Here is a 16,069-nt window from a genome sequence, read left to right as displayed (position 1 = left end):
CTGTTAGCTGGGAATTTTCATTTTGACTAAGGCAAACAAAGAGAAGAGATTCCTACCTTCCTATTGACTATAGTTGCCAAGAGTATTTGGCCATATGTGCAGGCTAGGAAGAATACTGTGATAATTATTTCTCAATAAACACACTGCCTTGAGGCTTTAATCTACGCATGCTAATACTTAAAAAATTGGGATCACTCCAAAAAAAAGGACAGGTAGAGTACAAGAACAAATGAAAGGGCAGCCTCCTACTTGGATCACCATGAGTGGGCAGGTAGTTGTGAGTTCCTGCATTGTGCAGGGGGTTGGACTTGGATGGCCCTGGGGGTCCCTTCCAACTCTGCGATTCTGTGACACGGCTTCATATTATAAGCAGGGATATGCATGTACCTGTCACTGTCAGCTAAGCCCCAATCATGAGAAGCAAAATGACAGCTGGGGAGGAGGGAAATTTGACTGGAGGAAGACGTGGGAAGGAGAATCCCAGCAGCTTTCCCTCTCGACCCAAGGGGCCACTCACAGGATCTTGCCATCACAGATGCATGAGAAGACTCCCTGGTGGAGGTGGTGGGGGAGGAGAGGCAGAAGCAAGCAAGGCAAGGAGTGAGAGCAACCAACACTTTTGAGGAAGGAAGAATGCTTATGCTTGCAGCAGCACCCTCAACCAGGAACCTGGAAGCCACTTCTAGAACCTCTAGAAATGTTCAGTATGCAGGGCACTGTATCCTTTTATTGTCCTTTTAGTGCCTGTTTTGCATGCGCAGACCACACATCTCCACACGCACACAGCTGTATTATATTTCTTAGAAGATAGAGATGTATATAGCTTTCAACATGGTCATGCATAGGGAGGGGGAGTGAAAAAAGCTGAATGGTAGGAGCACTTGAGCTTTGATGCCATCAAAGCACCTTGAATGGCCGAAATGCTAGTATGGAAGAAAAGACTAAGAGGGGAATAACAGAAGGAACAATGGAGGCCAGAAGAAACAGTGCTGCTATTGTGTTTTTTGAAAGAGAGGAACAGGAAAAGCAGCAGTAGAGGGTGCCTCTTGCAACAGGAAGGACAGGGTGGGTCTGAGGGAAAAATGCCTTGAAGGTGATAGCAGCAAACAAGCAGGTGGGAGGGCTGCTTAGAAAGAGATTAGGGGCTGTATGTGGCCCGTGGGCCACAAGTTTGGGACCCCTGCTCTAGATATTTGACTCTCATGTCTCTCAGCTTCCTTTTTACTATTCTCCTCAGTTTTGTAAGTATAGCATTCCTCACCAAATGTAACATTTCATTGCAGCATTTTACCCTTCATCAGAAAGGCTATTTTGCTTCATGGTGTATTAATGCTTGTTTTGTCTCAGTTCTTATAGCTTTACAGTTTGCCACCAAGTAATGTTTATATCACAGAACTCATCATTTCCTTTTATGGAATATGGCTTCCTCTTAATCGCTTGAGTCCTTTCCCTCCACACCAACTTTTTGATGTGCATCTCCATTCCTGTACTCTTTATATTACTCATGATATTCCGAATGTTGACATACTTATACCATTTAAACATACACACAATAGGATAGATCTCCTTCTTACTACCACAGCATACTTGCATCACCTTAAGATCTTTCCCAAGTGGCTAAGCTACTCTAGATCTCATCAATTTATAATTATTATTGACATTTTTTGTTCTGTCCTTTCTCTGGGAATCTCAAAATAGTGTACATAGTGCTTATATGAAGAGCCCCGCTGGATCACACCAGTGGTTCAATGAGTCCAGTATTCTGGAGGGCCAACAAGGTCAGGGCCTTCCCTTGATGCTGCCTCCTAGCTCTGGTATTCAGAGGTTTGCTGACTTGAGTCACCATGACTAATAGACATGATTGGACCTCTTTTGTCCACTGATTCCCTCACAAAGATGCTGATGGAGAAGACTATTCTCTGTCTTCTCAAAGATGCTCTCTGGTTGTTGGGAGAGAATAGCAAACAAAATGCCCCATAGTGATGAGGGAGGAATTTGATGGCTTGAATCAGCTGAGGGGGAAGGCAGTTTTACTTATTTCTCCCTTGATGCTGTATCCCATATGTTGATGCATCTTGTTTGCTCTGAGATGATTTCCAGGACAAACAGCAGAATGTTTGGGGGTGGGGTAACATCCAATCCACCAGCTCAAACAAGTTTTTATGCTGGATCATACCTAGTGGGTCAAGATCACTCTAAGTTTTGTGGCTGAATATGAATTTGTCTGAATGCTAGGGTAGGATATTGTCTCCATTTTTTTTTCTCCAGTCACTTTGTACCTGCTGAGTTTCTGAGATTGTGTTGTCTCTCTCTTTCAGCTCTTTGTATCACCTGTGCCTGCAGTCCAGTTTCAGGCTTGATACAAATTCTGGATGGTGTATTTGAGAAGAACTAGAAACTAATAATTCTACCTTTTGTTCAGTTCTTCAAGGTAATTTCATGAAACAAGATCAGAATTCTGTGTTACTTCCCAAAAATGATTGTTGCATGAACTTTTCCGGGCAATCATATTATTAAATTTTTCAAAGATGTGTGGAGAACAATGCAGGATGAGAGATATAAAACATTACATTAACCTGGTAAGATATTATATGATACGGAAACACATAAGTATAAACATTTAAACATTTTCCAAGAGTTAGAAGACAGGCAAAGAGCTACCTGTGTGTTCCACTCATCCCTGAAGAACTTTGAGTAGCTCTGTAGAGGAACTTGCATCAGCATGGTATGCTCTGATTTCAGGGTGCCCTTGAAAGGCCACAAAGGTTTTTTTTCATCCAGAAAGGATTCTCATGCAACATAATTATTTGGGGCAGTTGATGACCTTGGTATAATCTAGATACTAGTTGTGACTATTTTGCTTGATTCTTTACTGGTAGAACTCTTATCACACTTAGATGCCATGATGAGGGTAGATCCTGGGCTTTTGCCGTATTAGTGGCAACCTCTTGTCATAATTCTGTGGATAGTGATCAGGTTGGTTCTCTTGGCTGATCTTAAAAGAGTACTCTGGGTTTTTACAAACTGAATCCTTGCCTGTTCTGGCTATTATGCTAGGAACAGGGAAAAGTTCCTTGGGGAAGATTATTTCAATAACTGTGGTCAAGTGACAGAGGGGTAAAACAAAGAAGCTTGCTTCAGACAAGGCAGGCAATGACAGCTGGGAATACGGAGTGTTTAGTTTGTGTCTACCAGTATTAGGTGGTATTAACCTCTCTTTAGTAGATTAGGAACTTTAGGATGTTTTTGTACCTGGTCTTGTTGAGCAGATCAACAGGTCGGTGCTGTTCCTAGGAGTAATCTTCTGATTAGACTGGCATGTAACATTCTCCCTTATTTAGGCTCTGCTGACCATGCCACGTTGTCCTATCATAATATAACCTCTGGATGGATGGGCCTACTGTCACACACACTAGGTGAGGGACGCCTTTGAAGATGCCTTGGAAATTTCTATAGCTATAGAACGGGGCCATGAGATTGCTTTCTAGGATCATCCTCTTGGAATGTTACAAAGTGCTCCATCAATTATGCTGTTTACTTATCTATTTAGGGGCCCAACTCAGAGTACATGGCTTGAGACTCACTTAGCTCTTGAACTACATTTCCCAGGGTACTCCATTGTGCTAGCTGCACTCCTCAGATAGACTTCCTCAGTTGATACATAGGATGGTTCTCCTTGACATCAGGTCATGGGTATTCTGCCATGGGTCCATGCTTCTACCAGAGTGAGTGGGGGGGGGCATCTTCACTTGCATGATTTAGGAAGGCATATATGGCAGTTTTATTCTGGAAGGCATTTGATCAAGCATAAACAGTCAGGTTTGGCTTGCTGTTTTAACTGCGCATTGGATTCAACTGTGTATTTTAACTCTGTTGTTTTAATTTGTTGCTGAATTCTTGCGGCTTTTGCTGCATTGCTAGCTGCCTTGAGTCTGAAGAGAAAAACGAAGCGTAGTATAATTATTTTGTTACACATATGTAGGAATATGTATGTGAGCTTGATAGATTTGGAATTTGTTAATGTTTAAATATTAACTTGTTTTTGTTAGTTTAAATAGTTGCTTGAATAATATATAAATCCCTACTTAGGGTAGTGACGTCAGGTTTTAGGTGTTAAGTTGCATACAGCACAGATTCTTAATATAAGGCTTCTACCCATTTGTAACCCAACTGCACTTGTGAGTATAGTTAAAATATAAAAAAAATATACAGAATACCAATTCATAATCAGGCTACCTGTACAGCAACCATGATTATCAACAAAATACCCTGAGAATATAAAATTGCCACTTTTCTGTACAGCTGCAGGTGGTTCAGGACTGCTACATACACTGGAAAGCAAAAATGAGGCATGGTCTCCAGTTCTCTGTATGCTGCCTCATGTGTATCTTTTCTGAGAGCCCCCAAAACTTAACCTGATCATTTAAAAACAAAATCAGAGTCCAGTGGCACCTTTAAGACCAACAAAGATTTATTCGTAGTTTTATTGAGCTCATGCATAGTCTGAGGAAGAGTGCTTGCACTCACGCCCTGAATAAATCTTTGTTGATCTTAAAGGTGCTACTGGATTCTGATTTTATTGTGCCACTTCAGACCAACACGGCTACCCACTTGAATCTGATCATTTTGTCAGCATTTCGTGAAACAAGCTGCCACGCAGAGTGCATTTTTCGGCCTCTACTGTTACATGCCAGGTTAGTTCGCAAACTGTACAAACAAGAAAATGTATCACTAATAAAAGCTATGCCTTTTAGAATTATAAGAATTATATAGTGTGAGAACGATACCAGGATTCGACAGGCAGTCACTTTCCGTGGAAATCGGTTCCTTGCCAGGTAATGGCAAGTCAGGAAAAATCATGGCCCCCTGGTTGCCTGAATAGTTGATGTTTTGCAGGACAGAGTCCTAAGCACAAAACCTCCACACCCCCTAATTTTTTTTTTTTAAGGTTGAAAAACAGCTGAGAAATGAAATTCTTGGTAAGGGTCAAAAATCTGCTAGCTCAGTAAAGATGGTGCCACTTTTTCAGAATTTGCATGTAGTAGATTTTTGTGCTGCACCTGACCAGACATGCAAATGTCTTAATGTGGCACCCCGCCCCCCGAATATTATCCTTTTCAGACGTGGTTTAGTTGTGATCTAGTCCAGTACTTAACTTCTGATTGGGTTGCCTTAAATATTGATTGTACGTTAGTGCCATTGCTGTGTTGATTGCTTTGTTGTCCTTGGGCCCTGTAATTTGTACAGCCCCCATCTTAAATGCTTGTTTGTGTTTGCTATTACTTGAAAACCTATCATTAAGTTTTGTATCACAAAATGTGTGATTTGTTTTTAAGGTCATGTAACAAGCACTCCTTCCTGAGCCTATTGATTCTTCTTAAAACAATCCTAATCAAAAACAATGTGTGGTGTCCTTCCCAAACATGGATACTGTACATCTCTCAGTTGCTGTTGCATGTTACAAGACACAGTCAGCTCAGGTTGGTAATTTATAATGAGCTCTGCAAAACTAGGAATTTTGCTTTTGTTGCAATGTAGTAAGAAATGTGCAATGTCGCATCTCTTAGAACCCAGAACCAGTTTTATTTTATTGGGGCACAGAATTAATTTTTCAATGTTTTGACGCTTCTCTTTTGCACATATTACGTTGCTCTTTCAGACTTACATACTAGACCTAAGACTCAATCTTATCTTTAAAACTTTTGAATATCAGGAATGTCATCATTCTCACTAATGAGATTGCTGTACATAGACCAGTGGTTTGGAAGGATGCTGAAACTCTGCTACTGTTTGTAAATTGCAAGTAAAGAAGAGACTGCCTCATGCTTTCCTCTAGCTAGCAGACTTTGATCCCCTCAAGCTACATGCATAATATTTAGGGATATCTTATTCGTAAGCAAAAATATAGAGTTGGGCAGTTCATTTTTGCAATACAAGTCCACCCGTTAAATTTGTCATGCTTAAAAAAAACTGTTTTATATAAGCGTGTTTGGCAATGCAATTGTAAGCAGAGCCCTTGTAAGCCTGCTGACTTCAGTCGATTTAGAAGGGTATAACTCCGCTTTGGACTGCACTGTGAATGTTGAAAGATTTTCATGTGTGTTAGTCTAGACATCTGACTGATTTAATTGTATATAACGTACCACAGACAAATGATTCTATTCTATTCTTTTGTGTTAATTGATTGTATTTTCATGTAGTGCATCATTTCTTGGAACGGTAGATATAAAGCTGAACAAAAGCCATTGTTGGTATTGTGGGCTGAAGTGTGCTCAGTATCTGTTTTCTTCATTTTAGACCCTATATTATTTATTTGTGGGGTCTGCATATTTTTATTCTTCTGAGACTATGGATTATATGAAGTGACAATTTTTTGCTTCATGAGTCATTGTGCAGTTTTGATTACAGAGAGGGAAGGAGTGCTTCAGACCCAACTTCAAGTGCTAGACACTTTGCCTGTTTATAAATCAACATCCTCTGGTTATTGTCATAACTATGAAAAGTGGCGAACTGTAACCTTAGAAGTCAGTGGTGCTCATCCGTAGCAAAATTTAGTTATATTTCCATACAGCCAGATGCAAAAATAAGGGCTACAGAAAGGTGCTTTAATGCAGATGGCAATAAGTGCTTGAAATTTGTTTTTTATTTGGAACATTTGTTTGTTTGGGATACGCATTGGCTACTACTCCCAGACATCTGCATAAAGTTGCTTGAGGCATTCAGAGTAATATGTATTTGCAACCATTTCAACTTGAACATTTCTCCTACTTGTTGCTTGGGTTCTGTTTTGTTAGATTCTCAGGTCTTCTTTTTGGGTCCACGGGTGAGCTGGGCATATTCATGAGCCCAGATTTGTTCTTGCTTGCTTTTTGTTGACCATTTCCATGGTCCTGTCAGTATTCAAGCAAATGGAATGGAACCCGAAGAATTGTGAGAGTCCTCACTAGTAATCAGTAGCCCATTCATATGGGTCCTTTATAAAATGAAAAACTAAATCAGAGCTAGAGAGAAGGAGTGTGATGGGCGACACCAGAGTCCTATGTTTCCCATTCCTGTTCTTCAACTTGCGCTGCTCTAAGTTTTCACTACCTGATACATGCTTTAAAAACAAAATAGGCTAAACAAATAAATTGCGTTTGAGATGCAAAATTTCCTTTAATCTAGATGAGAGAGAAATACAGAAACTTAAAATTTAACTGAATGATGACAGGCCTGTTAGTGAGCACTTAACCCCCCCTTGGGATGAAATGTTTCCGAATGAATTGCTTTCTCTCTTTTCCCCCCCTCAAATAGAAACTATGTTCCAGCTTCCTGTCAACAACCTTGGCAGTTTAAGAAAAGCCCGGAAAACTGTGAAAAAGATACTAAGTGACATCGGTTTGGAATACTGTAAAGAGCATATAGAAGTAAGTATTATCTTGGAGCTTCTGACATGCAAGAGAATGTAAGAGCTCCATCTTCTGTGGAAGACAGTTTAATTATAATTTTTTCAGAACTATGAGAGTTGGGCTAGTATTAAAACAGGGTAACCTGAGCTCTGGCTTACCTTGCTTCTGAGCCTTAATTCTATTTAGCCTTGCATTTTTTTACCCTACTTTCCTGCCAAAAAGCTAAAAATGCATACATGGCCCTCCACTCTCCATATGTTACTTTCACAACAACCTTGTGAGGTAGGTCGCACTGAGAGAAAATGATTGACTAAAGGTCACCAGTGGACTTAATGGCAGAGAGGGAACTTAAAACATAGGCTTAGTTCAACACTTCAACTACAACACAAATACTGTCTGTTAACTGAGCTTCTCCATTGACCTTCATAAAATTTGTATGTCAGTAACTTGCATGCATGGTGGTAGCATGACAGGTAGCATACTTGTTTGTCCAGACATCACTCTTGTGATGGTGGAGTGGGCAGATGTGCCTTCTTCCATCACATACATAGCATGTCAGCACATCAGCTAAGTTTGCACCTTTTATTGGGTAGAATTGGTTCCTACAGGAGGGGCATATTGACCTACTATTCTGTTGTACCGTCTATCACAGTGAGCATAAAAATTGAGAAAGAAGCCACTTTCAGAAAGCCTTTGAAATACATTTTGGTAGTTGGTTGCTAATGGATTTTTTGTGTCATTTAAGACATAACCATTGTAGCAACCAGCCGCTAACAGATTTTATTAACCTTTTCCTACAAAGCTGCTCGCATCCAGTTAGCAAGCATGGTTAAGCTGTTCTTGAGGTAAACTGCTTTCTTTGGTTTGCACCTATTCTTTGCACTTCTGAACAGCTGCAGCGTGCTGTTTGAAATGTCTGCAACAGTTTCGATAGCACTGCACTTTTCCCATCCTTTTTAGCTGTGCAGTCTTTCTCAAACTGTATTTTTGGGTGGAACATTCTAAGTTGAGTGCTATAGTGCTAGAACAGTATAGCGCTTCATTGCTACAGCAACACCATTGAGATGCCTTGGCTCTATTATATCGATCTAGCACTATAGTGCTCAGCAGAACTTTTTTTTTTTTAAAGTTCAAGAAAGACTGTGCAACAGAAAGGGGTGTGTAGGGGAAGTGTGGTGCTGTTTGAAATGGCCAGATTGCTTCAGAAACAGTTCATCAAGGGAATGAAGTTTGCTGCATGGAACCTCAGTCCTTGTATCGGTGTACTCAGAACCAGGCCAGCAATAGACAACACCTTGTTTAGAATGATAATGTGAGGGGCCAGAGAGTGATTGAGAAATGCATGGAGCTGTTTCTAAATTTGCAAAACTAGCTAACCTTGAGATAGAGATGAACTATGTGTATCTTCTAGATGTGACATCATGAACTGATATTGTGTTCTGGAAAAGTAGCAGTTCACACTTTTGTGGTGGAAATCCATTCTCTACTGAATTGTGCTACAGAATTCTATATACTATATATAAAATGTTTTGAAACTATAATATTAGAAGATACTTAACATTTGAGATAAATATAGTTATTGGGTGGCTTATCCTTATTTTTTAGAAATGTGCATGTATGACCAGTTCCATTGTTTCCAAGTTCAAAATTTAAAGATAAAAATGTGCACAGTGTACTTTCTTGATTTTTCATAATTGCTATCTGAATTCACTGCTATAACTGATTTCATTGGAACAGTTTGAGCACCACTCTGAAAACTGGACAAATCTAAGAACACTTGAGGTCTAATTCTGATTACATAGTTGAAAAATGCAGACAGAGCTCTCATATCATCTAATCCTCCACCGGAGTATCTCATTGATCATAATAAAATTACATCAGCACACAACACAGTCTCTGCTTCTGCAAGTATCTCCATGTTTTTATGGCTGTTGTAAGATGGACAGTATACTTTCTTAGAAGGAAGTCTGCATGCTCTTGGCAAGGGACTACTGCTAGATTGTAGTCAGTGCTTGGGGAATGTACTGCTAATCCAAGCCTGAAAAACACCTTATCAATATTTTATTTTGGTATTAATTCAGCTGGAAACAGATTTTGATTTTTTTCCTCAGTTACTAAAAAGGCTGAGCCTGAAAAATCCAGAAGATATTTGGGATTTTTTGGGACCACCAGATAGCAAGAGTAGGCATTTAAAGGGATTGCGGTCTCTTTAAACGCCTTTTGACTCAATTCACTTGTGGCTTTAAAGACCATAAACCCATTTATGTTATATTTTCTGGGACATTGTTGAAGACTTCTACTTAGATATGCTTACTATAGAGTGCTCCGTGAATTTTCAAGAATTAATATATGAATGTACAATCAGCTTCTGGCTTTTTATTTCTGTTTGTGCTCTTGCCCATCCTATCCATCTTTGTAGGATTTTAAACCATTTGAACCTAATGACTTCTATGTGAAAAACACTACATGGGAAGATGTTGGATTGTGGGACCCTTCACTTACAAAAAATCAGGTTGGTAATAATAGGTTCATGCAAATATTTACTTAAATCTGTAACTAGTTACTTTGAAACTCTTTTAAATTATGAATGTTAGCAGCTTAACATAATCCTGTGCCTGTTTAGACAGAACTAAGTTCTTCCAACTTCCCCAGAAGGAAATTCCAAGTAAATGTGCCTAGGATTTCAGATTGGGGCAGGGAACAAGAACAGGAGAAGAGGGTATAATAATAATAATAATAATAATAATAATAATAATAATAATAATAATAATAATAATAATAAATTATTTGTAGCCCACCCATCCAACCACTCAGATCAGATAACATCAATAGAATCAACATACAGTTTGGGGAGTGCACATCCTGATTCTCAAATAAGAAATTCAGCTGCAAGTAGCAACTTTTTTGGCTTTTCCATTTGAAAAGTTAGTGCTTTTAAAATATATTATTGTATATAATTTTTTTTTAAATGTAGGCTGTTTGAGCCAGTTAAATGCCAAAGAATTGAAAGTGAAGCAGTATCGTGTTACTAGAATGGCCTCTGTTGGTGTAATTAGTGTGTGTTAGACTGAAATTTGGTGAGGTCTGAAGGTTTTCCAAGTGTCACGTTGTCATGGAGCTTTTGCTAGAGATGGAGAGAGAGACTGAATAACAGCATGAGTTGACTATACTAAACACTTGGGGTTCTATAATAAATATATGGTGTATGTATTCTGTCACTGGAAATCTCTCTGCAATAGAAGGATATATCCTTCTGTAAAGCTCATTACCACGGTGAACAGCCAGGACTAATTTTCTGCCATTTCCATAATCAGATAGTTTGGGCAAGTTATGCAACCAAAATACTCGTTATTTAGGGTATGCTGTTCTTTAGTTCTATTAGAAAAATTAAGATTTCATTTTTCACAACTACAAATAATATTCAGAACTCAGATTATGTATTTAACCTTAAATTGTTCTAAATGCCACTGTGACTTTACGAACTTAGCTGATCTGTATGCAATAGATGCATTTGAATTCTGACAGTATTCAAATGGCCCTGACCATTTGATTTTATGGTGAATGAAGAACAGATCATTTGTTATGTATTAAATCCATAGCCATAGAGCACTTGAAATCTGTTTGGGTCATGAGAAAAATGGCAATATCTTTTATTTCTTGAAAGTCTAAGCTTAACTTTTATAAATTTTACATGGTAGGGCCATGAGGAAAGTCCTTTCTGCTTGGTATATTGTATATACAATATAATGGGAACGCCATTGGAATCTTACCTTATATACCTCTAGCTAGCTTTTGAAGCCCATTGACTTAATATGCAAAATAACTGCTAGGATTCCAAATGATTTGAAATTATCTTATTTTGGGGCAAATTGGGGCAAAGTTTTACAGCCATGAAATCTGATCAACGTGGGTAAGCATAGAAAAGAGAAAGAGTCCCATTGTTCCTTAAAGACTAACAAAACTTGTTGCAGTTCATGAGCTTTCTTGAGTCACTGCTCACTTGATTCATGAAAGTGCATATCCTGCCACAAATTTTGTTAGTCCTTAAGGTGCTACTGGACTTGCTCTATTCTACAAACATGAAGTCACTTTAAGAAGTTCATAAATTCTTCCAAGCATGACTCTTAAGAAATATAACAATTCTGTATTACCTTTCTTGAAATAGAATATATTTTCCAATACTTAAAGTTGTTTTTTGTGTGTGTGTTTGTTTGTTTGTTTTTAAGGATTACCGGACAAAACCCTTTTGCTGCAGTGCATGTCCCTTTTCTTCGAAGTTCTTTTCGGCTTACAAAAGTCACTTCCGGAATGTTCATAATGAAGACTTTGAAAACAGGATTCTTCTTAATTGTCCCTACTGTACTTTCAATGCAGACAAAAAGACTTTGGAAACGCACATTAAAATATTTCATGCTCCAAATGCCAGTACACCAAGTGGAGGCATCAGCACTTTTAAAGATAAAAACAAGCATGATAGCCTTAAACCTAAGCAGGCTGACAGTGTAGAGCAAGCTGTTTATTACTGTAAGAAGTGCACTTACCGAGATCCTCTCTACGAAATAGTTAGAAAGCACATTTACAGGGAACATTTTCAGCATGTCGCTGCACCTTATATAGCAAAGGCAAGTGAGAAATCGCTCAATGGGGCAGTATCCTTGAGTTCTGGCACCCGAGAGGAGGTTATGATTCACTGCAAACGATGCCTTTTTATGCCGAAGTCATATGAAGCTTTAGTACAGCATGTTATTGAAGACCACGAGCGTATAGGATATCAGGTCACAGCAATGATAGGGCATACAAATGTGGTGGTCCCAAGATCCAAACCGTTGATGCTGATTGCCCCAAAACCACAGGATAAAAAGCCTATGGGACTTCCTCCAAGGATGGGGCCCCTATCCCCTGGAAATGTCCGGTCTCTTCCATCGCAGCAGATGATGAATCGACTGAATATACCAAAGCCTACATTAAATTCTGGAGGAGTTAATATGATGTCCAATGTTCACTTAACGCAAAACAACTACGGAGTAAAATCAGTGCCACCGGGTTATGTGGGTCACACGGGGGGAAGGTTAAGTTTAACTGGTAGCTCTCCAGTTTCCTTGTCCCAGCAGTCTCCGTCAATGAAGCAGTATCCTCCAAGTGGAAATGGAAGACCCTACCCCCTTGGAGGGGAACCAAGGTCACAGGCTTCAGCAAGATACTCTCTCCAGTCTGCCAACTCATCTTCACTTTCATCAGGATCACTGAAACCAACGTCATTAGCTCAGTCTCAGGCAGCATCCAGAGTATTAGGCCAGTCCACACCCAAGCCTCTTGGAGCTGGTGCTACAGGTGCCTCTGCTGTCAATACTTCATCAACTCAGAAATGGAAAATTTGTACAATCTGTAATGAGCTGTTCCCAGAAAATGTGTACAGTGTTCATTTTGAAAAAGAGCACAAGGCTGAAAAGGTGCCTGCAGTTGCTAACTACATAATGAAAATACATAATTTCACTAGCAAATGTTTATATTGTAATCGCTACTTGCCTACTGACACTTTGCTTAACCATATGTTGATCCATGGTCTATCTTGTCCTTACTGCCGCTCAACTTTCAATGATGTTGAAAAGATGGCTGCTCATATGCGAATGGTTCATGTTGACGAAGAAATGGGACCTAAAACTGATTCCACTTTAACCTTTGATCTGACGTTACAGCAAGGCAGTCACACCAATATACATTTACTTGTAACAACTTACAACTTGAGAGATGCACCTGCGGAGTCGGTAGCTTACCACGCTCAAAATACACCTCCAGTTCCTCCAAAACCACAGCCAAAAATTCAGGAGAAAGCAGATATACCCATAAAAAGTTCTCCTCAAGCTGCAGTTCCCTACAAAAAAGATGTCGGGAAAACACTCTGTCCCTTGTGCTTTTCAATCTTAAAAGGACCCATCTCTGATGCACTGGCACATCACTTAAGGGAGAGGCATCAAGTTATTCAAACAGTTCATCCAGTAGAGAAAAAGCTCACCTACAAATGTATTCATTGTCTTGGAGTGTATACCAGTAATATGACTGCCTCGACTATAACGCTGCATCTTGTCCACTGTAGAGGTGTTGGGAAGACCCAAAATGGGCAAGACAAATCTAGTGTGCCATCCCGACTGAATCAGTCTCCTGGTGCAGGACCTGTCAAACGTACTTATGAACACATGGAATTCTCTTTAATGAAGAAAAGGAAAATGGATGATGACGACTGCCCTTCTGTCTTTGAGGAAAAGCCTGAAGAACCTGTCGTTCTAGCTTTAGATCCCAAGGGTCATGAGGACGATTCTTACGAGGCCAGAAAAACGTTTCTGACCAAGTATTTCAACAAGCAGCCCTACCCCAGCAGGAGGGAAATCGAAAAGTTAGCGGCCAGCCTTTGGCTTTGGAAATCTGACATTGCTTCACACTTCAGCAACAAGAGGAAGAAATGTGTTCGAGATTGTGAAAAGTATAAACTGGGCGTCCTACTAGGATTCAACATGAAAGAGTTGAACAAAGTTAAACATGAAATGGATTTTGATGCCGAGTGGCTTTTTGAGAACCACGATGAAGAGAATTCTAGAGTGAATGCTAGCAAAACTGTTGACAAAAAAATAAACTTAGATAAAGATAATGAAAGTTCCTCAGACAGTTATGAGAATATAGACGAGGAGTTCAATGAAAGCAATAGTCCGTTTGCCGAATCCATGTCGAATTCTGGTCGTAAAGCCTCCGTTAATAGTATAAATGAGAACCCAGGTGAAAGCATACCCAAAGAGGCAGCTGAGGTCATCACCTTAGTGTCTCCAGAAAAAACAGACCAAAAAGAGGAGGAAGGAGACCCAAAACATAAAGACACGTGTAATACAGAACCAAGAAAACTGATCGCGGATGGCTCTGACAGTGAAGGTGACCAAGTAGATCAAGATGATGCCATTGAATGGAAAGACGAAGCATCACCATCTGAAAGCGGACCTGGTTCTCAGCAACCATCTGACTTCGAAGATAATACCTCTGAAGTGAAACCGGAGACTTGGACTGATGAATCATCCCAAAGCGAAGATGTTAATAATGGGAAGCCTGTTGCAGAAACTAAAGGTGTTGCCTCTGAGAGTGATGAAGAACCGACAAAATGGAAGAATAGTTCCTATGGAAAAGTGGATGAGTTTTGGTCTAAGGACCAGTCACAGTGGAAAAATGCAACAGAAATGGAGGAGAACCTGTCAAATCAGCAAATGGAGTGGCAGAATAGCACAATTGACAGTGAAGATGGAGATCAGTTTGACAGTGTGACTGATGGGGTTACAGAATCAATGCATAGCAGCCTAACTGGGGTAGAGCTGAGTAGCCAGCAAGCATAAGCTGTTCAACTCCCTAGCCTCTGTTATCCTCCACATGACAACTGTCTAAACATTTTCATTACAGGACTGCTGAAGTTCATTGTTACTGGTACTGCATTCTAAGTGCAAGGTCATCTGACTAGGAGCTGTGAGGTGGCCACACCAATTCCAGTTCTTATTTCAAAGTATCCCGTTGGCAATTCTCACCCCGAGAGTATCTGCTGTGACAAGCACAGTAACTTAATGTGAAAACGGATACGCTGGTGGCTCCCAGTTGCTCACTGAAGAAGAGTAAAGGTTTATTTTATGGCATTTTCAACATTGATTTCACTCTGTATATGTTCAGCTGTATGTCTTTTTAAACATTACCTTTTCCACATGGTAGTTAATAGGGCCAACATACGAGCTACCAGTTCAATGTGTATAGTAGACTCTGGGAAAATTGTTTGTTTTTTTTCATGTATCATTCTGAATAGTTGAAATGTATATTTGTACAGTCTTTTAGACCTATTCAAGTGATGCTTATGCTATTGTTCTTGTGTACCCATCATAGATTTGGTTCCTTCTTCTTTTTTTTTTTTTAGTGTTGCCCTGCTGTGTAATAAATGCTGTATCTAGTTTACCTAGCAAAAAGCTTGAAGCTGCATAGTATGACTTTTGACAGACTTAGTTTTTGCACATAACCTTGTACAATCTCAAAACAGAGGCCAGCAACATAAAGTATATCTGGACTCTATTGTATTATAGAATTTTCTTGTTCTTGAATATCCTTGACATTACAACTGATGACTATGAATTTCAGAGCCATTTTCTGAAATCTTTTAAGCTAAAAAAAAATCACATGCAAGAAACAAGTTTGCAGCTACTAATTTTGACACCTTTTAGATCTGTATAAAAGTGTACTGTGTTAAAGCAGCATACGGAAATGAGTGCTGCATTTTTTGGATATTTAGTTTTATCTTTAGTTAACACCAACATGGTGTTGTATTCATTTATACCATCTAATATATGACACATTGTTGTAGTATGGATAATTTTGTGAATCTTTATTTCCCCTTTGTATTCATTTAAGCATCTAAATAAATTGCTGTATTGTGCTTAATGTAAACATTTGCTTTATTACAATGTCTGCTTTCCTGTTGTTGTTTTTTAAAAATGTATTTTATTAAGCTGTTTTTTGTTGAGAGGAGAAAAAAATGGGAGTGATTCTGGTTCTTTTGTGTTGATGCATTTGTAAGAAAATGGGAGGGGGGCAGGGATTCTTCTGAAGCACCCTAATGCCAATCAAACAGTCTGTCAATATGAAATTGTAACTGCAGCAAATTTGATGGG

The 16,069-nt window shown here is 39.3% G+C and overlaps 1 protein-coding gene across 9 annotated transcripts in view; it reads left to right on the top strand.

Moving 5' to 3' along the window:
* The window catches only part of ADNP (activity dependent neuroprotector homeobox), a 43,466-nt gene extending 27,632 nt beyond the window's left edge, over positions 1-15,834 (top strand). For 4 of the 9 annotated variants that reach the window (XM_077335619.1, XM_077335623.1, XM_077335617.1 and 1 more), the window contains 3 exons: positions 7,294-7,406; positions 9,808-9,900; positions 11,615-15,834. In XM_077335619.1, the coding sequence (XP_077191734.1) occupies positions 7,299-7,406; positions 9,808-9,900; positions 11,615-14,758 (3,345 nt within the window). In that variant the 5' untranslated portion in view covers positions 7,294-7,298 and the 3' untranslated portion in view covers positions 14,759-15,834. Of the gene's footprint in view, positions 1-2,318; positions 2,432-5,336; positions 5,481-7,293; positions 7,407-9,807; positions 9,901-11,614 lie in introns of all 9 variants that reach the window. The other 5 variants (XM_077335614.1, XM_077335615.1, XM_077335616.1 and 2 more) reach the window with 2 other exon arrangements.
* The last annotated feature ends 235 nt before the right edge of the window (positions 15,835-16,069 follow it).

This window comes from Paroedura picta, chromosome 4 (genome assembly GCF_049243985.1).
Source record: "Paroedura picta isolate Pp20150507F chromosome 4, Ppicta_v3.0, whole genome shotgun sequence".
Lineage (NCBI taxonomy): Eukaryota > Metazoa > Chordata > Lepidosauria > Squamata > Gekkonidae > Paroedura > Paroedura picta.
Note: the sequence above shows the minus strand (reverse complement) of the source record. Positions and strands in the feature narration are given on the sequence as shown.